Source organism: Pelodiscus sinensis, chromosome 3 (genome assembly GCF_052426305.1).
Source record: "Pelodiscus sinensis isolate ZL-2025 chromosome 3, ASM5242630v1, whole genome shotgun sequence".
Classification (NCBI taxonomy): domain Eukaryota; kingdom Metazoa; phylum Chordata; order Testudines; family Trionychidae; genus Pelodiscus; species Pelodiscus sinensis.
This window is the reverse complement of record NC_143054.1, coordinates 66046066-66069591: the sequence shown is the minus strand read 5'-3', so window position 1 is coordinate 66069591 and position 23526 is coordinate 66046066. Positions and strand designations below refer to the sequence as shown.

Below are 23526 nucleotides of genomic sequence, written 5' to 3'. Positions count from 1 at the left end.
TGATTTCCAAACTAGTGTTTGGGGTTTGGCAGCTTTGCTGTGCAGTCTTCGACTCTTGCACTACTTTACTGTAAATCGATGTGCATATCCATTTTGTTTGCACTTTTTCAAGTCCTGAAGTAGGAAGAAATGATGGCTCAGAAATGGACAAGAATACAACATATTATACTTTTTGCGTATTATGTTGTCACAATAATCAGGAATGTGTTCATTCTGTGATCAGGAGGGGAAATTGATCTTGATTGTTGCATGCTTGTCACACACTGAAATAATTGAGAAGAGTTGAACGGTATCATGTGCTAGTTCAGAACACAGAGACCAGAGGATTGAGTGGTGTAAGCCAATGGGTGGTTAAACACTGGAAAAAGTTGCCTAGGGAGGTTGTAGAATCTCCATCTCTGGAGGTATTTAAGAGCAGGTTAGATAGGCGTCTATCAGGGATGGTCTAGATGGTACTGGGTACTGCTGTGAGGGCAGGGGACTGGACTTGATGACCTTTCGAGGTCCCTTCAGTTCTAGTGTTCTATGATTCTATGAATGATAGCTAACATCATTGCCTGAGTTAAACAATCCCCTCTGCTGAAGAAATCTGTGTGTTTTGCAGGATGTTTATTCTTTGATTTTCCTATTATTGATATATTTTTGAATAAAGAACTTTTTATTCAAGAAATACAATTAGTTGTTTTCTTAGCTTTGAGGCAGACTTTCTATCCTCTTGAACAGATCATCTAATTCAGTAATGGGCAGCCTGCACTAGTTTTCCAATGTATAAACATGGTGAAAATGTATTCAGACTAATCAAAGAAATGTTTACCCAGCACGTGTGTATACATATGTAATAAATACACATATGTTAACATTCTATAATATTGTACAGGGAGTCTTCATGGTACAGAGCACAAATACCATGACTAAATTTTATTCATAGTCACTGGAGCGTATCAAATTGTAGAGTGATGTGGAATGACAAGGAATTTAAATGAAAATTACAAAGTATATGCAAAATTAATGTGTGTACAGCCCCACAGTCTTACTTGCCATTGAAGCTGGTAACGTGGGTGAGATCTTTGACTCAGCCTGGACATAAGGACCTAGAGAGAGGTCTGCGTGTAAAACTTGCTGATTTTCTGCATAACATCTCTAAGATATGGCGTTTCTCAGCCATCTACACAGCTAAAACTCTTGTCCAGGGTACTGTTGCCTTGCATTTCAATTACTGCAACATCCATCCGTGTGAGAATATGATAAAACCAATCTAAGTCCTCCCTTCCTCATGACTCCCAAGTGTGTCCATCTGTAAACTGAATGCTCAGCAAGGGGTATCTTTTATTTTGGGTTCTGTAAAGTATCAAATACATGTTAGATTGAACTGTTAGCAGTTGTCCTTGCACTTGGGTAAGCACCATTTATCTCAAAGCAAAACTGAGCCCTAGATGCACAAAAGTGAAAAAGATGATAAAAATTAGAGTGCAGCAGCATTATGTTGTTTTCAAGGGAGGTGTAGGAGGAGTGAAGGGTAAATGTTTCCTTTCCTCTCAGCCGTTGTTCCTTCTTTTATCCACGTTCTCTGTTCAGGCAAGCATTGAAACTGCAGCGGAACACAGACTTTGGATGTGATCTGATTTAAATCATGGTAGCTTGAATTGAGCCCTTATGTGCAGAGTGTCTCTTGGATTTTGGAATCTGCTCTGAGGATGTTGTTTGGCATTTACATGAATTTTAAGTGAAGTTCGTCAACACACTAGTGGGATCCAATGTGAAGTGATGTGAACCATCAGCTTTTTTCTTCTTCTGTAAGGAGAGTGCACTGTAAGTCCTTCATGACAGAGGTTATTCTTTGCTGTTAGTACAGAGCTCGGCACAGCATGTCACCCCCTTAGCGCTCCAAAGCCCTGATCCTACCATGATGTAAGTATTTAGTAACAGTAAATAATATGTGTCTTCTACAGCAAAATCCAGATTGCACCTCTCCTCTAAGGACAATCCACTGCTGCTGTTGGCACTAGACATTTCAAAGGGATTGAGCATGTGATTCTGCCCCCTTCCACAGTAACCAGCAACACTGAGCATATGGAGGGTCAGTGCTTTTTTTGTTTAAAAAAAAAAAAAAAGGGCCAGTACTCCAGGGGAAATGTTGTTGAGCTCTGACTGGAGGTACCGGTACTGTGTACTACGTACCAGGCAGTACCATCACACAAAAACACTGTGGAGGGTAGGAGGTAGGGGCAGTGGTTGCCATGCCTGCCCCTGTGTCCTGGGAGTCTTTCCGTCTGAATTGTCTACAGGGTCTTCAGTGAACCCTGCTGCTGCATGACCCCAATAAGGGAAGCAGCTTAGGTATAATACAACCCCACATCTACACAGCCCTTAAAGAGATGGATAGCTGGATAAACAACCAAATACATTTGCATGATCATAAAATAACTTGATCCTCAAGATATTTAATTAAAGTCATTTCACTACTGTACAGATTAGGGCTTTCTCACAGTCAGACACCAACAGTTTACTGTTTTATAATCCCTCCGTTTGCTATGTCATCTAATATAATATTATTGTGCCTGCCTCTGTGTTGGTCCAACCCTGTGGCACCTAGTTATTCTGCTCACCCAGGAATGAAAAGACTGTTATTATTCATTCATATTCTGGCCCCAGTCCCACCAGCTGAGGGGGGAATAGGGCAATTGCACTGGGGCTAGTGTTTCAAAGGGACCTAGGGCTCCTGGCTGCTACAACTGCGGCAGCAGCTGGAGGCCTGGGCACTTTAAATTGCTGCCTGGGCACTGGGCACCTCTGACAGCTTGCGGGGGGAGGGGGGGGCAGCACACTGCACTCCAGGCAGCACAGAGGGCTGGCTGTCCCCACCCCTTCTGCCAGAGGCCCTGCCCTTTCCAGGAACACGGAGCTGGCCCCACCCATGATCTTGAGAAGCCCGTGTGGGCTGCTGGTTCACCTGCCTGGCTCGCCGTATAGCATCACTACATGTCTGAGCAAAAAAGAGCTATTCATGAACGTTAATTTTATAAAAACCATGAGGAGTCCTGTGGCACCTTAGAGACTAACAGATTTATTAGGGAACACGCTTTCTTGGGTAAAAGGCATTGCATCAGATGAATTGCAGTGGAAGTACATAGAAGGAAGAAGTTGCTTGTGTTAATGAAGCTAATCAAGTCAGGGTGCTGAAGGGGGCTGAGGTGAGGATGCATGATCTGGGCAGGAGGGTAAGGTACAGGAGCCGACTGGGAAGGGGAACAAGGGTGTGGGAGGGCGCAGGGGATTGGAACGCTTACCTGGCAAAGCTCAAGCCCTACAATGGCAGGCGCTACTCCCATTGGCCACAATTCCCAGCCAATGAGAGGAACGGGAGTGGAGCGTCCCTGCTGTAGTGGCGATGCACGCAGCTCCAGCCCAGGGAGTGGAAATGTCAGTCAGTAGAGCTGTTTCCTCCTGCTCCCCACCAGGCAAAGCTGGGTTGGAGCATGCAGGGCCTTTACTGGCTGCATCCCAGGGCTAAGGGGGCCCCCCTTGGCTCAGGGCCCTAGGATGCAGCCCCTAAAACCCCTTCATGATCCAGCCGTGGTGAATGCCCTGTCTCAAAAGAGAGATTTTGTTGTAGACACCTCCATTCTGACTTTTAGATTTTGTCAGCTGCCTCACCTCTCACTCACCTTAATACCCTGGTAGCCACTCAAGCAATCTCTCAATTGGGGAAGTAGTATTAAGAAAGATCTTATCTTTCTTCTTATTGGTCTTCAATATAACGTAGCAGCTTGCAGCCAGGAGAGCCAGTTCTGCACTGACCACCAAGGATCTACTAAGCCATAGGGTGGGAGTCACTGACGAAGAGAACAGTCTATTCACTAATTTTCTCATGTCTGTATTCTTTTGAAGTGTAATGTAGGCAGCTTTTTCCCACTTGTGTTCAAAGGCACCTGCCTTGGTTAGCTCGGGAGGCTTAGGCTGCCCAAGAGGTCTACCTCCCCATGTTCTGAGGCCCCTGCGGGGGCTAGGTGGGGAAGCCTTGGGGGTGAGGTGGGGAGGGGAGGTGGCTGGTGGCCTGCTCCATGCATGAGGCCATGTGCCCCATCACCAAGGTGAGGGAGGAGCACTTGACCTCGTGTTTGCTCTCCAGCTGTTCCCAAGCAGCCTCCTGTTGCTCCTAGTCAGCCTGGCACTCCTCCTGGTCACAGCCCACTCCCAGTGCTCCTCTTTGAGCCCCCAGATGAGGGACTGGAGGCAAGCTTCCTCATTAGGTCTTCTCAGGTGTGTCCTCCTGTGGATCCTGAGCAGTTGGAAAGATGGCAGGGGAGGTGTGGGACACACTATGCTCACTGCTGGCCTAGCTTGAAGAAAAGCTACAAGGGCAGTCATCCCAGGAGAAACTGTGTATGAAGCGTAGCCCTAATCTCTGAGACCACACCCAAGGTCTCGGTTCAGACAATGGTTCCGTGAAAAGATTTTGAGGAAGCTAAATTATGGGGGAGGGGAAGTGAGTTCTCTGTATGGCTAGTGGATCCATGTAGTTATGGATCCACCTGCAAACTCCCACCGCAGTAGCGAGGGCACATACTTAGAGGTAAGTACATGCTGAAGTGTTTTGCTTGTTTTGGCGAGACTACTCAGCATGTTTCAGGATCAAACTGAAATTCCATCTGACATGCTTTTGTTGCAAGATGAAATCCAAATTCAGTAACTCAGTAGTCAGGCTAATATTTCTCAGACTGCTACTATACTTCTTCAGAACATCATGGCCCCTGAAAAAAATTGGGTAAATGCCAAAGACCGCAGAAATATAAGTGGAACAGGTGAATTATATCACTTGCAGTGCTCCTTTAACCCAGGCCTTGCACGTGCCTCCGTGGGACGTGTCAAAGAACTGGCAATAGGTGGTCCAGTCATGGTGATCAGCTTGGATTCAGGCCCTACTGATACTGTGTTACCTTATCCCACTGAAACACCTGCAGCTTGCTGTGTGTTGAATTCCCCTTTTCTACACCAGAAAATTATATAATGTTCCATCCAGCCCCCCAAAATATACGCTGGAATCTTTGTGGGCCACAGCAGAAATTGTGGTAGGGTAGGTGATACTCTGCAATAGGGCTTTTAGCTTGCATTCTCAGATCAGAGATTTTCTGGCTATCTTGTTAAATATATGATATTCAAGTGCTTGCTATTGGAAATAGTTTTCAATATGATGCCATTAGATTATTGTTTAATACTTATATAAAAGCAGCACTTATAGATCAAATTTAGGACCTCCATTGTACTAGAGGCTACACAAACAGAGGGCCTCATGGTCCTTGCCTGGAACAGTTTACAAGCTATGGCTTTGTAACAATATACAAGTCTTTAAAGCACAATTAAAGCAACTGAATACTGCTATTGCCTTCAAATTAGGGACAAGTGAGCGTCTTTTGCCTAACTTCAAACATACCTGCATACTGAATGTTTGAAAGTTTGGTTTGGCTTGCACTTCTTTGAGTTCAAATGCAGTTTAGGAAAGCGTGTCGAAAAAGGAGGGAGAGGAGAGATTGTCCACAATGGATAAAGGAATGAGAGAGGAGAAAAAAATCTCTTAAAAATAGGGCATAAAATGGAATACGAGTAAGATGAGCTGGATTTGGCCCTGAGTCACTATCTGTTATGAAAATGGTAGAGTTTCTGTTAGCAGAGGAGTTTCCTTTTATTGTGGGAAGATTTCATGCTTATTTATGCTTTGTGGATTATCTGGCTGTTTATTTTAGAATGACAATGAGAATAACTTTTTAAAAGTAATCTCCAACAAGTGACTATTGTTAAACTATCAAAGAAACATCTGGCAATTCGAAACCAGAAAATTACAGAGATCTCAGAAATTCACACAAGATAAATGGAGTTTATCACATTGAGTATTTTTTTTCATTCCTTTTGCTGTCAGCAAAATGAAATCTCAAGGATTGTGGTTTTTTCCTCTTATTTTCCTGTATCTGCTTAGGGTTTCTTTATAAAGAACTATGATGTATAATGGGCCGTCTGGCTCTACTTTTTGAACAGGCCCGGCCAAAGAGTTCTTGGGGGCCCAAGGCAGCATGGCTGAGCCGCACAGCTGTGCAGCTCCCAGTCAGGGCAGCGAGTGAGCGGCCTGGTGGGTGGGGCCAGGAGCTGGGCAGTGTGGGGCCCTGAATGTGTGGGGCCCAAGGCAACTGCCTCACTCGCCTTGCCCAAAGGCTGGGCCTGTTTATGAACCTTTCCAAAATGCATTACAAAGGCTGTGTGAGAGCCATACACAGGTAGTGTCAGTGCTGGAGGCCTGTAAAGGGAAAGAGATATCGGTATTATTGTTCTGGTTGTCTCTTCAGTTACCAGAAATTACATCAGTCCAAAAATGTTTTGAATGCCATTTTTATAAAGGTAACTAAAGACAGATAATATAAATGAATAGTATATAAATGTCTATATCTCATTCTACCACAGGTCCTGCTATTCCTGTTGGGGTGGATGTACAGGTTGAAAGCTTAGACAGTATTTCTGAGGTTGATATGGTAAGTAACATTCTTTTAAGCTGTAATTAGTCCCTAGTCAAGATAAATCCCATATTTGGGTTTCAGTTTATTGGTCAGATGAAGGAAAAAGCAGTAAAAACAACTCTTAGCATTTTTTAAAGATCCTTTATCAGAATTCAAGTCCTAATAAAGATAGACATGGTTCAAAGAGTCATTGTGTGGTCTTCAGAGAAAGTTGATTAAAATTGCAAGGGAACAAAGACCTTGATAAGAAAATGTGTGTGATCTTGGTTGATATACAGTAGTTAGGAATATGAGTACAGGCAGTCCCCGGGCTACGTGGATCCGACTTACATCAGATCCCTACTTACAAACGGGGTGAGGCAACCCTGCACTAGCTGCTTCCCCCCAGCAGACCAGGGAGACGTGAAGCTAGCGTTCTCCCCCCCCCCCCCCCCGCCCCCCAGCAGACCAGGGAGACGCAGAGCGGCTTTTCTCAGCAGACACCTCAGCTTGAGAATAAAGGACTGAGGGAAATGAGGTGTGGGAGAATAAAACTGAGCTCTGGAGAAATGTTTGGCTGGAGTTTCCCCTACAATATGTACCAGTTCTGACTTACATACAAATTCAACTTAAGAACAAACCTACAGTCCCTATCTTGTACGTAACCCGGGGACTGCCTGTAATTGCCTGCTAGGCTCATTTCATTGTACCCAGTAGCAGAATTCATGTTCCTTAGGTTCAGGTAACTCTAAAGCCTCTCTTGTGAGGATCATGGAAGCCTTACTTTTTAAAAAAAAAAATATTATGGAACCAGAAAATCTGTTCTTAAATATATAAATCAGAGAGAAACATTAGAAGAACTATTATTTTATCTTAAATCAAAATAAGCTGCTTCCTATTTTTCATCTCTGGAGTAGACTGCCTCTTTCTATGCTGAATTTGTTGTGGTTGGATAACCAGATTTCAGCCTCCAATACTGTCATTAAAGGGCTTAGCAACAACACTAAATTCAGCAGTAGTTTTTTCTTATTGTTTTTTTAAGGGAAGAAATGTAAATCCAGATATCAACAAACAATATTTTTCAGTGTTACTTGCAATAAGAGACCTATCCTCTCAGACTCCTGCTTAAGAATCTATGTGAGGGCCTATTTGAAATCATGGGATGGAGCAAAAAGACTGGAGAGAAGAAGAAATGTAATGGGGAAAGGAGGGGAAAAGAAGGAATCTTCTCTTTTCCCCTTTCCCTTCATTCCTTTCCTCGCTGTTCCTCCTACGTACCATGAGGTGTGGTATCTAGACACAGTCTGCAGGGTTACGGGTAGGCTTGTCTCCTAACATCTAAACTCCACACTGTGTGTCTTTAATACAAACTGTTATTCTTACTGTTCTGTAGTCCTCGTCATTCTGCCTTTACCGGACAACGGAGCATTATCACAAGATGAGAAAAAAAGCTATTTTCCCTTTGAAAAACTGAGGATCACACCTAAAGTTAGAATTGCTCCCTTTAGGTTGCGGTTACATTGTTAAACTTACTGCTAAGGACAGCTTGCTTTGTATCCTATCTGCTACAAAACAATTTTTAATTTCTTCTAGCAGTGAGAAGTGGAAAATGTATTGATTTGTATCCTGCCACAGTTGGATCCTATTATAAGAACTTGGCTTGTGGGCATTGATATTGAAAATAGGGATGTGAATGGTTAACCAGTAAGCATCAGCCTTACCAGGTGATGCTTATCAATTACATTTAACTGGAGCCACAGACATGAGGTTGCTCCAGTCCCGCGGGGCCTGCTGTGGGTGCAGGGTGCTGCAGCCCAGCCAGAGCAACCCCTGCCAGTAGCAGGAGGACCATTCCAGCCAGGCTGCAGTGGGCAGGAGTGCTGCTCCAGCCAAACCAGGCTGGAGCAGCCTCTTGCCTGGTCCCATTTAATGGGTTAACTAGTTAAACATGACATTTAACTGGTTAACTAACTAAACAGGATTTTACATCCCTAATTGAAACAGGGATTTTCTATGGGATGTGGGTGATAACATGGTAAAAAACCCACAGAAAGCAATTAGTGTCTAGGAACCAGATCTCTAATGTTTCAAGGTAATATATAAAAATTATGCCCTAGGTAGCTCATAAATAACACTCTAGTCTTTACTCAGAGAACCTCAGGCTTTCACTTAGATCAGGAGTCCCCAAACTTTGGGGTGGGCCCCCTTTGGGGAGTGCAGAGGAACATTTGGGGGGGTTGACTGGGGACTGACCCATCCCCATAGGAGGCAGAGAGAACATAATCCAGCTCGGCTTTTGACCCCAATCACAGCTGCTGGCCCTAGCTCCATTTTCAGTCCCGCCCTGGCCACAGCTGAAAATGGCCTCCATTTTCAGCCCTGCCCTGACTCCCTTATTCCTATCTGTACCTTCCCCTGCCTGAGCCATGTCCCTGCCCTGGCTCCAGGGGAAGGGAAGTATATGAGAAACATTTGGGGACCACTGACTTAGATCTTTGCCCCTGAGGAAGCTGTGACTTGTGCTCCCTTTTCCCTTGAGCTACATCTTTCTGAGGGCCTGAGGCCTTGTTCCTCAACCATTGGACATGTGTTATTCCCACTGAAATTGTATCCTATAGCAGGAGAATAGCCCCCAGGCCACCATGAGTTTAGCCTTTTAAGAACCTTTCTTAGCATACTGTCCTGATAGACAATCCTTTAAATCTGGGGAAAATAACCATCTACACCCCTACACTGGTCATTTTGCCTCTGACAGTTGCAGATGGTGCCTCCTTTCTTCCCAGGTAGTAAGATGCTGCAATCGATTCGATTGGCTCACTAACAGTGCCACAGGACCAGGGGGATTGCTCAACCAGATTAGATCTCAGTGCTTTAAATCCGATACTTCTAATCCATCAACTGTTATCTATTACTGTGTTTCTGATAATCTGACTGCTTTGTAGGGAAAAGAATGCTAACATTCAAAAACCAATAGGAGAGTGCTTCAGGTTCCCTGGACACTCAGTAATAGGTTTGAAAGTTTTGCCATATTTGAGTAAAAAAACTTCAAAAATAGATTTCGGGGGTAACTGCAGAGCTGGAATTCATATGCAAATTTGATAGTATCAGACTAGGTTTGAATAGAGACTGGGAGTGGCTACCTCACTACAAAAAGCAAATTTCCATTTTTGGTATTGACAACTTCTCATCAATTTTTGGGAATGGGCGACATCCACCTTCATTGAATTGACCTTGCTAGCACTGGCCCTCTGCATAATATTGTAACATGCTAATCTTTATATATGTATAGATACCTGGCAAACTGAAGTTTCTACTTCATGAAGCTGATAAAGTGGGCTTATGGCCAAATAAATTTGTTAGTCTTTAAAATGCCACAGGACTCCTCATTTTTGCTGAAACAGACTAACATGGCTATCCCTTTGAAACTTGCCACATTGCAAAGAACTGTATTTAACTGTATGAAGTGGAAATCTACCAGCTTCATTAAAAAACTCAAAACTTTCACTTTCCAAATGAAAACTTTGTAGGAAAAGAGTCCAAGATGACATTAGCCAGTGGCCATACCATTCTCAGCACTGTTTGTGTGGGGAAAATGAGTCCCTTCAAACATTCTCTTACTGTTTTTTAACTACTTTAGGATCATTTGGAAGAAAAACAGTATGTGCTGCTCTTACTTCAGACCAGGAATGCAGGTCTTCTGAAACTTTTTTGTATCAATTGCTTAATGGGGATGTGACAGGGCGCCTGCCCTGCACTGGCCCTTTAAGACCAGGACTCAGGCCCTGAGCTGGGGCTGGAAACAGAGGCCAGCTGAAGCTGTTTGGGCTAGGGAGAGCCCAGCTGGCAACTATCTAGGGCAGCACAAATGGCTTGTAGAAGCCAGCTGAAACCATTAGGGTGAGTGAGAGCCCAGCTGGCAGGTATATAGAGAAGCACAGTTTGCTTAGAGGGGGGAGCCAGTGAAGGGCTGACTGCGGAGGAAGCAGGAGCTCCTAGGAGGGAGACAAGCTGGGGATAGCCAGCAAGGGCTGGGAGAGGGCCAGCCAAGAGTCCCCTTGGCTAGGGGCTGGAGACAAAACCCTGGTTTGGATGCGGATCACAGCACGGCTTAGGTAAGCAGGGCTGTGGAGATAATCCCAATGATGAGCAACCCATACAGACTGTAACTTGCCCTGAGAGGGGCTATATGAGGACAGTCAGGGGGCACTGAGGCACAGTGGGGGGCGTGCACCCTGACAGGGGACTATAAAAAATAATTACATTTTATCTCTAAGTGTTAAGTGGTTATTCGGTTTAGGAGGATGCAGCTGGCAGATGGGGATCAATGATAGAAACAGATGTTTCTTAGTTGCTCAGTGCTCAGACTCATTTAGCTAACTTGAACAAGATTTTGTTTTTTCAAGCAGACTGGGTATATGATTATCTTTTACCTAGTGTTATGCTGTCAGGATCCCAAAAGCCTGTATCAATACAGAGATACATGCTTTCCTTAGAAGGTTGAATTTCAATGTTTCCAATGGACTTGTAGCTTCTAAGGCAGTGGTCCCCAATGCGGTGCCCACGGGCGCCATGGTGCCCACCAGGCCATTTATGTGCGCCTGCAGAGCAATCTGGGCTGGCCCCGCCCCCAGGCATGCGGCAGGTGCCAGCCCTGGGTGCATGGGCGGCCCCTACGCCGGGGTCGCGGCGCATGCCGGTGCTGGCCCTGTGCATGTGGCGCCTGGGCAGTCCCTGCCTGGGTGCGCGGCACATGCCGGTGCCGGCCCTGGGCACACGGCGCCTGGACGGTCCCTGCCTGGGTGCGCGGCACATGCCGGTGCCGGCCCTGGGCACACGGCACCTGGGTAGCCCCTGCCCAGGGTCGTGGCACATGCTGGTGCTGGCCCCGGGCATGCGGCGCATGCTTGGCCCAGGCCTGTGGCCTGTGAGCGGCCCTGCCCCCATACACGTGGCGCGTGAGTGGCCCCGCCCCAGGTGCCCAGCAGCCCCAAAATGTTGGGGACCACTGTTCTAAGGAATACATGCTACAACTTATATTAGCATTGTATTCACATCCTGCAGTAGTTGATGGGATTGCATTGAAACCTTCATGTTACTCTGTTACATACTTGTACTGTAGCATACTAAAATGGTCTGGGCTGTGGAACTTTCCCAGAATGCTTCATTTCTGTGGGAAACTGTTTTGTAGAATTAGTCTGAGGAAGATAACCAGGCTTAGCAGAGAAGAGATTCAAGCTGTGAGAGAGATATTAGTATAACAAGAGATAATTCCCTTTCTAATGTTTCATGGGTATGAAAAGAACATATCACAATGAGGCCTTCATGTTCTCTTTTCTTTTGATGCAGGACTTCACCTTGACACTATACTTAAGGCACTACTGGAAGGATGAGCGCCTCTCATTTCCTAGCATCACTAACAAGAGCATGACCTTTGATGGCAGGCTGGTGAAGAAGATCTGGGTTCCAGATGTCTTCTTTGTGCACTCCAAAAGATCATTCATTCACGACACAACCACTGACAACATCATGTTGCGTGTGTTCCCAGATGGTCACGTATTATATAGTATGAGGTAACCACACAATCTAGCTCATGGTCTGTGAATAGTCAGAGTCATTTGTTGTTTGCCCAACTTTAAGAGTCAGATTTGCTGAAGTTGGGACTTTGCCACTGTGACATTAGGGCATAATCTGAACGGTTGGACAGCTGTGTCCCTTCAGAACTCCCTCCTGCGGTACCATTTATACTGTTGTGCTGTGAAAACAACCACTCCTGGTCCTGCTCCCGCTCCCACATAGCCTCTAGCATGTAAACTCATGCCCAGCTGAATTACATGAATGCCTTAGCCAACTATTCATGGATTACATACAGTGCTGGGCGCCACCAGTAACTTCCTAGTCTCAGACCTTCTCCCAGAAATGTGCATCTTCTGCATCCCAGCTGTCTACTGGATAATGCAAGCTCATATAAAGTCTTATTTTATCAGTGGAAAATGATAAACAGAAATCTTATCTCAAGTGGAGGTTACCCATCATTTCAATGCAAACATGAATGGGGGAGGGAAGTTAGGTAAAAACAATAAAACATGTTTATTAATGATAAAAAGACACATTTAAGGTGATTACTAGTAATGAGACACAGTCAGAATGGCTTACAAGGAAAATGAAAGATAATATGCAAACTAATACCTAAGTTAGCAAGCTAAATGGCTGCAAAGCAAAGGTTTTGTCTCACCATAGGCTTAAGCAGTGGTCACCAATCAGTAGATCGGGATCTTGATCTAGATTTTGGAGCCTCTGACAGGTGATCCTGACTAGTTTAGCCAAGAAGCTATCAAGTGCAGGCTGTGTATCTCCTGCCCTTTGCTTTGGAGCTGCCTCCCACATGAATCTTACTACAAAGAGACTTTAAAACCAGATTCCAGATGGAGACTTCAGAACATTTATTTGTTAAAATTCAACATGTTGCAAATGGGCCTTAATGTGAATGATGATTACCTTACACATTACAAAGACAGCCTCCCCACCTTTTGATATTCATAGTAACTCCAGATTAGCCACTTAATTGACTCTTATAATAAGCAATTTTTCTCCTTCCTTGTCTCCTCTCCCCCCATCTTCTGTTCTATGTAGCTGATTCATTAGTATGTAATTTGTTTACTTTTTTCATTGTATCCCTCTGTTATATAATGGTCATGCCAATTCACATTCAGAATATGATCTAAAGAAGTGGGTCTGCCCCATGAAAGCTCCTCACCTAATAAACCATCTTGTTAGTCTTTAAAGTGCTACATGACTGGTTTTTTTGTTTTACCAAGATTACACTAACATGGCTACCTCTGTTACTTCTTTTTATAAACAAACTCCATGCTGCAAAGGCTATGCTTCTGCCAGCTTCTGAATTCATCAAAGTCACATGCAGGCTGTGATGCAGTTAACGCTGCTGGAGCCCATCCATGAATATTCATGGTGCCTGAGCACCTCAGGCTCATATAGCTCACTGTCTATGCCAAATGTATAGATTGATAGATTCCAGGGCCAAAAGGTTCCATTGTCATCCCCTTGTCTGACTTCCTGTATGACACAGGTCATAGAATTTTTCCCAAATAATTCCTAGAGCAGAGATTCTAAAAAAAAATTAATCTTAATTTTAAAATTGTCATTGTTGGAGAATCTGCCACAACTGTGAAATTCTTCTAATGGCTAATTACTCACACAGATAAAAATTCTAGTCTTTGTCGAGCTTCAACTTGCAGTCACAGGATAGTATTAGACCTTTCTCTGCTAGATGGAAGAGCCCATTACTGAATGTTTCTCTCTGACTAATGTATTGTTAATAACCACATTAATTAGGAAGGAAAATGGAATATTGTAGTGACACAGAGTTATATCTTATTTAATTTTGATGGACATCACTGTAGAGAACCATGAGAAATTGTTGCCATGGTAACATGCTGGACCGAAGTCTGAGCTCCAAATATCGGCTTTGGCTAAGCTCTGCTCTGGTTTTAAACCATACAACTCCTGTGACTTAGTTGAAGTGATTGAAGTGTAGGTCAAGGCAGAATTGGGCCCATAATCCTTTGATTAGCAGAAAGGTTCTTTGCCAACATCTAAAATGAACCAGGGAAACAGTCAGCCAGAGCTGAGGGTTTGTTGAATCCGGACGAGTGCTCAAGGCCCCAGGCTTTGCAGGGGGCTGCACTTCAATAAAGTCAAGAGGAGGTGGGTGGGGAGGTGAGGCAGCAGATGGGTGGGCAAACAGAGTGAGGAGGTGAACAGGGAGGCAATTTGGCAGGAAGGGGTGAGGGGGTGGACAGATTGCAAGGAGGTGAGCCAGAGAGTGGATAGGCAGGTAGGATGTATATGTGTGGAGGAAAAAAACCCCTCTTGATTCTCTGGGAAAGTTGTTACATAATATTAGGACAGATTAGATTCAGATTTATAAACTAAAGCCGGGATTGTTTCAGATCCCTAGGTCAGATGTGAATTTAACAGAGGCAAATCTGACTACTGGAAAAATAGCTGCCCTTCCCTCCCCGCCTTCCACTCCACCAATAATAATCGGCCCTCACAATTTAAACAAGATTGATCCAGCACTAAGAAAAGCAGCTTTCTCCTAACAAGACATACATTGAGGGACTTTTCATGCTTATGTTGCTGATTTATGCATGAGAAACTCAGGCAGGTTTGTTGTAATGACAAAAAGGAAGAGAGAAGGTAAAATATGGGGAGACGTGGAAGCTTTAACCAGGCTGGACATAAAGGAAGCATAATGCTTTGGAACCCAGTGAAATAATTTATTAAATAAGTGAACAGCTTTACTCTGAGGAAGAGATTCAACAAATACACTGAAACTATTATTGTTTTTTTGCTGTTTGAATTGCAATAGTATGTCAAACTTTCCCCCACAAATCATGGAAATCATGAGTACACAGATTTGGTATAAGCCACATTTGCTCCTTCACATGACCTGTGCACAGCCAACCAAGGCCTCAGTACTCACTGGGAAGTTTTAGTTCTTTTATGTTACCATGTTATGCATAATTTCTGATTTTAAATCTGGGAAATTATTTTTATTTATTTAAATTTATATTTTCTGTGCCCAGTGACACATTTCTCCTACCTTCTCTGGAATATCAATATCTCTTCTAGGAAGTGACCTTTCCTGTTTATATTTTTAGGATCACAGTGACAGCAATGTGTAACATGGACTTCAGTCGATTTCCCCTGGACTCCCAGACTTGTTCTCTGGAGCTGGAAAGCTGTAAGTAACATAGACACTCTTAGCTGCAAGTCCTCCGTAGCTGATTGTACACACTGGTGGGCTGTACATACTTCAGGGTAAAGAAAAATAATATTTTAGGGCTGGACTCAAAGCCTGTAGATGTCAATGAACGTTTTTCCAGTGAATCAAAGAGCTTTGGATTGGATCCTTATTTGCGGAGAGTGGGAGGGGTAGGAGTGTGTGTGTGTGTGGCTATGTTTACACTGCAAGCTTCTTGCACAAGAACAACTGTTCTTGTGCAAAAACTTGTGGCGCGTCCACACTGCACACGTGTTGCACAAGAAAATGTACAGTAAAGTGTCGGAAGAGAGGGCTTCTTGCGCAAGACCTCTGACACTTTGTACGTGGAATAAGCCTACTTGAGCAAGCGCTCTTGTGCAAGAAGGAAGTGTGGACGGGCTGCAGGGAGTTTTTGTGCAAGAACTTGCCTCTAGAAAAAAACACAGGTGACTGCTTGGACACTCTGTACTCACACGCACAGCTCACTGTGTCCTGCTTGTTGGACCTCCCCTTAAAGGGCCAGGCACCCTGCAGATGCCACGCGGCAGCAGCTCCACCACACAGCTCTGTATGCCGCATCTCCACAGGCATGTCTGCCCCGAGCCACCCCAAGAGCCTGCACCCCCATCCCAGGAGCCACCCCAGGGCTCCCAGCAGGCCCAGAGGGGCACAAATTCGCGCGCCCCCATGCTGGTCAGGGATAGAGGTGGAGGCTCTCCTGGACCTGTGGGGGCAGGAGGAAGCCCTCCAAGACCCTCGGTCCTGGCACTGGAATGCCAACATCTTTGGCACCCAGCCCGGACCCTGCAACAGGTCTGGGCCAAAGTCAAGGAGCTGCCCCTGGCCTACGTCAAGGCAAGTGAGGGCAGGGGGAGGGGACAGGAGCTGACACTTGCCCCCAGTATGAACATTTGCATGCCATCCTGGGGGAGACGGCGGTGGAAGGGCCTTCACCCATGGTGGCCCTGTGCACCCCAGTGGTCAGGCCGCCTGACCTGGAGGAGAAGGGCAACCTGACCACCACTTCCGAGGATGAGGGAGAGGACTGCCCAGCCACCATCACCCTCCACCTGGAGCCAGTGCCCAGCAACTGGGCCTCATTGGAGACCGGCGATAGATCCTCCGGTGAGGTGAGCGTAGCGGTTGTCAATCGCAAGGGCGGGGGAGGCGGGTTCCCTGGGGTGGGGGAGTGTCATTCGGGGAGTCCCAGCTGCATGCTGTGCAGCAGTACACAGCACGTTCAACCTCGTGCAGCCTGACTCCGTGGCACACGGACATGGCAGGCAGCTCCAGGACACGCCTGGGACCCTGCTGCTCTCACACGTCCTGCCTGGGGGAGGGAGAGGGGAGGCTGGCTGGAAGCAGCCAAGCCCCAAGGGCGCGGGCCAGACCCCACACATCCCGAAGGGTGCCGCACACAGACAGTACGCAGCCATGCCTGCCCGTGTGACACAGCAGCTGCTCCAGGGAAAAGCAGTGAGCCAGCCCTTTGAGTCCGGCCCCCACGAAGCCCGCAGGCTACCCCCAGCCCCTCTGCTGCCCCTGAGGGAATCCACACACTTCCCTGAGCTACTTGTCTGAGGAATGGGGGGGAGGGGAAGTGGGCAGCCTGGGCCTCTGGCCCACTGAGTCTTGCTGCAGGGACAGTACACTCCCAGTAGCCCTGTCTCTGACTCCGAGGAAATCAGTGACAGTAGTGGGAAAACCCAGACCTCATCTGCCACACTTGCTCAAATGCAGAGTGGATGTGCACTGAAACATGACTACAGGATCATGGCATATGCTCGCAGGGAGAAGATTAGAAGCCATGTGCTCTATCTTTGGGAGCGTACACAGTGCTAGACAGACAGACACAGCATGCCAAGTAGCTAGAACACAGACAAGGGTCTTTATTCACAGTGATGTGCCCCAGTGTTACAATCCATGGAGGATCACTTCAATCCCAGGATTTTTAATTGGTCCTTCTGTGGCTTGGGCCACATTTAGTGGTGATACGTTAGGGTCATGGAGGAGGGCATGGGGCTCAGAGACACTGTGGGCGGGGCTGACAAACTGCCTTGCTGTCTTCTGTGTTCTCTGCAGCGGGACCAGCCGGGAGCGAGGGACCATCCAGCCCCGCACCGCTGGCACCAAAGATGCAGGGACCAGCTAGGTGGGCCAGGCAGCGCGGCCAGCTCCTCTGGTGGCATGTGCAGACTGTGGAGCAGATGGAGGAGGTGGTTAACACAAAGATCCGGGCAGACCTGGAGTGGCGGCAGCAGGCATGGGGGCAGTTCCTCCAGTGGTGTGACAGGATGTGCATGGCCTTGCCTCCCCCCCCCCCGCCACCCTCGCAGCTGCCCCTCTTGCCGTGCCCATGCCCCTTCCTGCTGCCCCCCATTGCCCCTCCTGTTGCTCTTCCTGCTGTGCCAATCCCCCCCTTGCTGTTCCCCATGCTGCCCACCTCCCAGGGCTGCCTGCTCCAACCTGGCCTGAAGGGTGCCAAGGCCTCCGCACCTGAGGAGGCGCTGGGAGGAGCCATCCCTCCCAGCACTAATTCCCCCTCCCAGTTCAGAGCCCCCTCCCACTGCCCACCCTTCATCCCAATGTAAATAATAGTTTATTTTTTGGTGAACAAGCAGAGTTGTGTTTATTGGAATGGGAGGGAAGGGGGGAGGGAAGGGTTGGGGATGGTAGAGGGATGTGGATGCAAGACCGAGGCAACCTACTGTGGGGCCTGGGAGAACATCTCCCTGAGGGCACCTCAGAGGCGCACCCAATAGCGGTTGTTCAGGGCTCCTCGAACGCCCAGCCCTCACCTGCCATCCACCCCGGAAGGGAAGGCCTCCCCCCTTCCGCTCCACAATGTTGTGCAGCATACAACACGCTGCGACCATCTCCAGGATGTTGTGCTCGCCCGTGTCGAGACGGGTGAGCAGACAATGGAATCTTGCCTTCAGCTGGCTGAAGGCGCACTCCACTTGGTTGCGGGCCCAGTTCAGGTGCAGGTTGAATCGTTCCTGGCTGGGGTCCATGCATCTGGTGTATGGCTGCGTCGGCCATGGCATCATGGAGTAGGCTACGTCCCCCGCAAAGTGGCATGTGGACATCCCCAACCATTAGTTCCCACTGGGGAAAGAAAGTGCCTGCTTCCAGCCTGAAAAACAGGCTGGAGTTTCAGAGGAGGAGGGTGTCATGTGCTCTGCTTGACCACCCCACATAAATGTCTGTGAAGTGGCCATGGTGGTCCATAGGGGCCTGGAGCACCATGGAATGGTAGCTCTTCTTATTTATGAAGTGGGCCGCTCGATGCTCCAGTGCCCGTATGGGGATGTGGGTCCCATCCATGGCTCCCCTGCAGTTGAGGAACCCCAGGGTAGCAAAGCCCGCCATGGTTGTGTCTGCGTCGCACAGGCAGATGACCCTCTTGAGCAGGATGTTGTTGATGTCTCGGACAACCTGCAGAAGGGCACACAGAAACACAGGGAACACGCAGAATGAGACGGTGCGTGCATGGGCCCTTGGGGGGTGTCCATCTCCTTCTGATGGCCTCTGTCCCCAAACACGCCAGGGCCCCCTCGCTCCAGAGGTCCCCCCTGCCAGCAGGCCTATGTGAGGGAGGGATGGCACAACCCCCTTGGGTGATGGGGCTTCCCCCACCCCTACTGCCCCCCCTCAGACTGGCGATGGCAGCCCTCTTTTTGACGGGAATGGCGGGCTGCAGCTGGGTTTCTTGTCTCTGGAGTTCAGGGGTGAACCAGGCACTCAGCTCCAGGAACGTCTGCTTCCGCATCCTGAAGTTTTGGAGCCACTGCTGGTCATTCTAGTGCTCCAGACCGGTCCCATCAGTTGGAACTGGTGTCGAGTCTCCAGTATTGCCTCTCCACGGTAGGGTAGGGATGCCACAGCAAAGCTGCTGCATCCAGGGAGAGGGAGTCCAGATGGAGCTCAGTGTCGAGCTCCTGCAGGAGTAGCATGGCGGCATGGAGCAGCATCTGCACACACTCCAAAATGGCCGTGTGGGCCAGAGCAGGCACAGGGCCATCTCTGGCTCCATGGCACAAGAGGACGAAGGCAAAAGTCCCCAAAGGCACAAGGGCAAAAGCTGTGGCGCCCAAAGAGGCTGAGGGCAACCACAACAGGCACTGCTACAGCTTTCAGTCCCTACCACAGGTCCCAAAGCACAGAGCAGCAGAGAAACGGCTGTCCAGGGAGATCCCTTTAAGCACGTGTCTCAGCGGGGCTCTGGCACCTACCCGCGGAAGGGACTGGTGCCCTTTTGCCCTGTCCGAAGTGGTTCCAGGGGGAAATATTTGTGCAAGAGCGTGCAGTATAGATATAGCCTGTGTGTATGAGAGAGCACAAGAGATTTTTCGTAGATAACACAAAAGAAAAGCAACAAAAGTCAAACTAGGATCCTGCTCCTTGGACTGATTATTATAAGGCTGGAGTCTGCCTTGGAGGGAATACTCAGAATTTCTATGGTATTGGTTTACTCTGTTTGGGAGATGATGTTTGAAACCATCTTGGAGGACAGTTGTTAATTGCTACTCTTTTCAATATATGCACCTTTCATCTTCAATGACTCTAACATGCTTTACAAATTAGGCCAGATCCTGCAAGTACTAAAGCATGTGAGCAGTGCCACAGAATTCAACTTGAGTAATTTAGTTCATCTTAATGGAAGTCACCAGGTGCTTTCATGCTTAAGGGTTAAAGTCACATAGAAACTTTTAGGCTCCTAGAAATTCACTGGGATTTACAATTCTGCATCAGACTTTGTTGTGGTGAATAGAGCACTCATCCGTGAGGTCGGAGACCCAAGATCTGATCCACCTGCTCCAATTAATTTTTTAAAATTATTTAACCAGAGTGCAACAGATGACACTGAGAGAACCCCACATCAAAATATCCCATAGCTCGGTGGTTAGAGTGCTCATCTGAGAGGTGACAGAGCCTGTTCAAAACCCGGTCTGTCTCACAAGTAACATTTTAGATGGCTTTCTCTCATTCGTCCCTTAAATTTGGCTAGATTAACCATAATTACTTCCTATAATCTTTCCTCATAAACCAATCTTCCTATCCCTTTAATCAATTCTTGTGTTCATCTCTGAATCTCCACCAATTTGTCTACATGTTTCTGATATTGTGGTGATCAGAAATGTACCATTCTAATTATATACCAGTGCTGTACAAAGTCGATCATGGAATGATATCTTTGGTTTGGCTTTTTGGGCTGCTACAGTACAACATATGGCAAGATCCTTAGTTATCCTACTGTCCACTGCCAAATAAACAGGATTTTTATTACTGCTAAAGATGCATCTGTGTTTGTTTATTTTTTGTATATAAATTCATCTGCATTTATTCCAAACAGAGTTCAGAGTTATTTTCCACCCATACTTCCAACTTCCCTGGTACTCTGCATTTTTAGTCTGTCCCAGTAGGGCTAACAGCCTTCCCAGGTCCCTGGGCAAGGTGGTGGAGGGTCTGGCTTTGCACTCTGACAGAGTGGGGCCTTGGGCAGAAGGGGAGGGGCTTGGGGCAACCAGCTCTCAGCATTGTCTGAAGCATGCTTCACCATAGCCTTCCCTCCTCCAGGAAGCCCTCATAGACACCCAGAGTGTGCCATGGTGGCGCTCAAGTGGCCATTTAAAGGGCTCAGGTGGCTGAAACCCCAGGCTCTTTTGAATCACTAAGGCCCTAGGGCAATTGACCTCTTTGCCTCCCACCCCATATTGGTGGGCTTGGTCTGTCACCAGTAGTATTTGTGATAATCTCCAATTGAGAGCCTGATCTAACATCAGAATCCACGGAACATGAACCCCTATACCAAGCAGATCCCAATGCACGAGTGGGGCCTTGCACTCATCTGTGAATCTCATTAATATGTTCGTTATCCACACAGTTACTTTTTATACTGATTGTTTACAAAAAATATCCTAAAGAAAAGTCACATTATGTCTCTTTTTTTCCTCCCCCCCCCCTCCCCCCCGAAGATGCTTACACTGATGAAGATCTGATGCTATACTGGAAAAATGGGAATGAATCCCTGAAAACGGATGAGAAGATTTCCTTGTCTCAGTTTTTGATACAAAAGTTTCATACTACCTCCAGACTCGCTTTCTACAGTAGCACTGGTATTATAGTCTTTTTTAAAATGGTTTTATTATTCTTTTTGATTCATTGCCATATATTTACAAGTTCAATGTCAAGCATTTGCTGGGTGAAATTTAAATGACATTTCTGTAAGGTGTACTTGAATAAGAGTCCTTCTGTCTTTCCCTTTGCCCTTGTCAACTTTGGGATTACAGATCATTACAGTCTATGCTGTGAATGATCTGTAGGATACAGAATGCTCACCCATCCATTTACACAATTATAGGTAGTTGATGCTTATAAAAGAAATATATGATTTGCTGACAGATGTAGCAGCTCTGTATGTGTCATTAAGATGTTCTTCATTGCACCTTTTTTCTTCCCAACAGGATGGTACAATAGACTGTATATAAATTTCACTTTACGTCGCCACATCTTCTTCTTCTTGCTCCAAACCTATTTCCCTGCCACTCTAATGGTCATGCTGTCATGGGTGTCCTTCTGGATTGATCGCAGAGCTGTACCTGCTAGAGTCTCGTTAGGTGAGAGCAATTAATATCAACCATGAATGTGACAAAACCTTTGAATTTGGAGGGGATGGGGGAGGAGGAATTCTATTTAATGGTTTAAATATGCTAGGAAAATACATGTGTATTTTAGCTGAGAGTTAAAGTATTCTAAGGTCTGTGCTTTATCTTATGTTTTTCATTGTTGAATTAGTTCTTCCACGTTGATCAATTTTCTGTATCTTTATTTGAATCAGAGCAGAAGATAGAATTGTATTTTAAAAAGAGAAGCAAGCCTAGAAAAAAGATTCCAGTGTTTGTAAATTAATGAATCAAGGTTTCTAATTATAGGCCAAATCTAGCACTACTGAAATGTCAATGAGAGTTTTGTTTATTCAGGACGGTTGGAATTTCTTTTGTTTAAAAAAACAAAAAAGAAACCAATTTGCTCAGTTATCAATGTCTTGGTCAGAGAGAGAGAGAGATGTAATAAAAAGTATAGTGTATCTCTCAGAATATGAATGCATATGACTTCCTATAGATACGGAGTAAAAATGTCAGTCCCAGAGGTACACTGTACAAGCATCTGAAAAGAGCACTAGAGCAGGGCTACTCAACATGCAGTGGCCCGTGGCCTGTTTGTTTGCAGCCTGCAGTGTGGTTTGGGTTTACGTAGGGCTCAACACGTGGCTCAGGGTTGGGAGCCTTTGAACATGGTCTTCACTGGGAACATGCTCCACAAAGGTGAGGCATCTCCCAGGCGGGGCGAGCATAGAAAGACACAAGCGGATGGGCTGGCTGGAACAGACAGGGCGTTGGTGTTTCTAGCCTCCAGGGAGGAGGTATTGGGAGCACCGGGGTATTGTGGGAAGAGCTGGCTGCTTAGCGTTGTGGGCAGAGCCTGAGAGGTGCTGACTGGCTCACACTGGCCATGTTTGGATCCGGCACCACAGCTCATGGCTTACTCTTTGTATTCATGCCTGTCAGTGTGAAAGAAGTTATCTGCTTATATATTTGGATGTATCTGCAACCACACTTAAGTTGCGGCTCTCGGCATGTGCTGTGAGTGTCATTGGGGCCCCCAGGGCTTTCAAAGTTGAGTAGCCCTGTTCTAGAGCCTGCTCAACTGGAAGAAGTTCTCTAGTTTTGAATGACTTGCTTAAAGTCACTCAAATGCTCCTTGGCTCTGCCACTCGATTGGTAAGAGGTGATTGCAAACTTGGAAATTAGGAGAAGTATTTTACTTTTATCACTCAGAACACCTTGTCGCTCTATAAACTATACCAAAGAGAAAGACACATACACACACACGTTTTAGATGCGCCTGAATGCTTTTCTCTAAAATGAATACAATGGATAGAGTGGATGCCATTAAAAACTTTTAAATGATCTTATCTAAAGGTGAGCACATAATGGCTTTGCTGTCACATTGTTATGAAATATATTTCCACACTCAGATTAGGGATATTTGTGACGAGTCGACTATCCGATAAGCAAATGCTTATTGGATAAAGTAGCCACTTGACTAGTCACTTCCGCCCCTCTCTCCCCCCCCTCCCCCCCCCCCGGTTCCTCTTGCTGCCTCTATCAGGGAGAGGCAGCAAGCAGGGGAGAAGCAGGAGCCAGTGTTGGGGGGAAACTTACTACATTTAAAATACAGAGCAGCAGCATGGAT

The 23526-nt window shown here is 46.5% G+C and overlaps 1 protein-coding gene across 1 annotated transcript in view; it reads left to right on the top strand.

Annotated features, from left to right (window-relative positions):
• Positions 1-23526, top strand: part of LOC102452429 (gamma-aminobutyric acid type A receptor subunit rho2) — a 61003-nt gene that overhangs the window by 26908 nt on the left and 10569 nt on the right. Inside the window, exons 3-7 of the mRNA XM_006133301.5 lie at positions 6451-6518; positions 11829-12052; positions 15164-15246; positions 21246-21386; positions 21735-21887. Coding sequence (XP_006133363.4) covers positions 6451-6518; positions 11829-12052; positions 15164-15246; positions 21246-21386; positions 21735-21887 — 669 coding nt within the window. The remainder of the gene's footprint in view (positions 1-6450; positions 6519-11828; positions 12053-15163; positions 15247-21245; positions 21387-21734; positions 21888-23526) is intronic.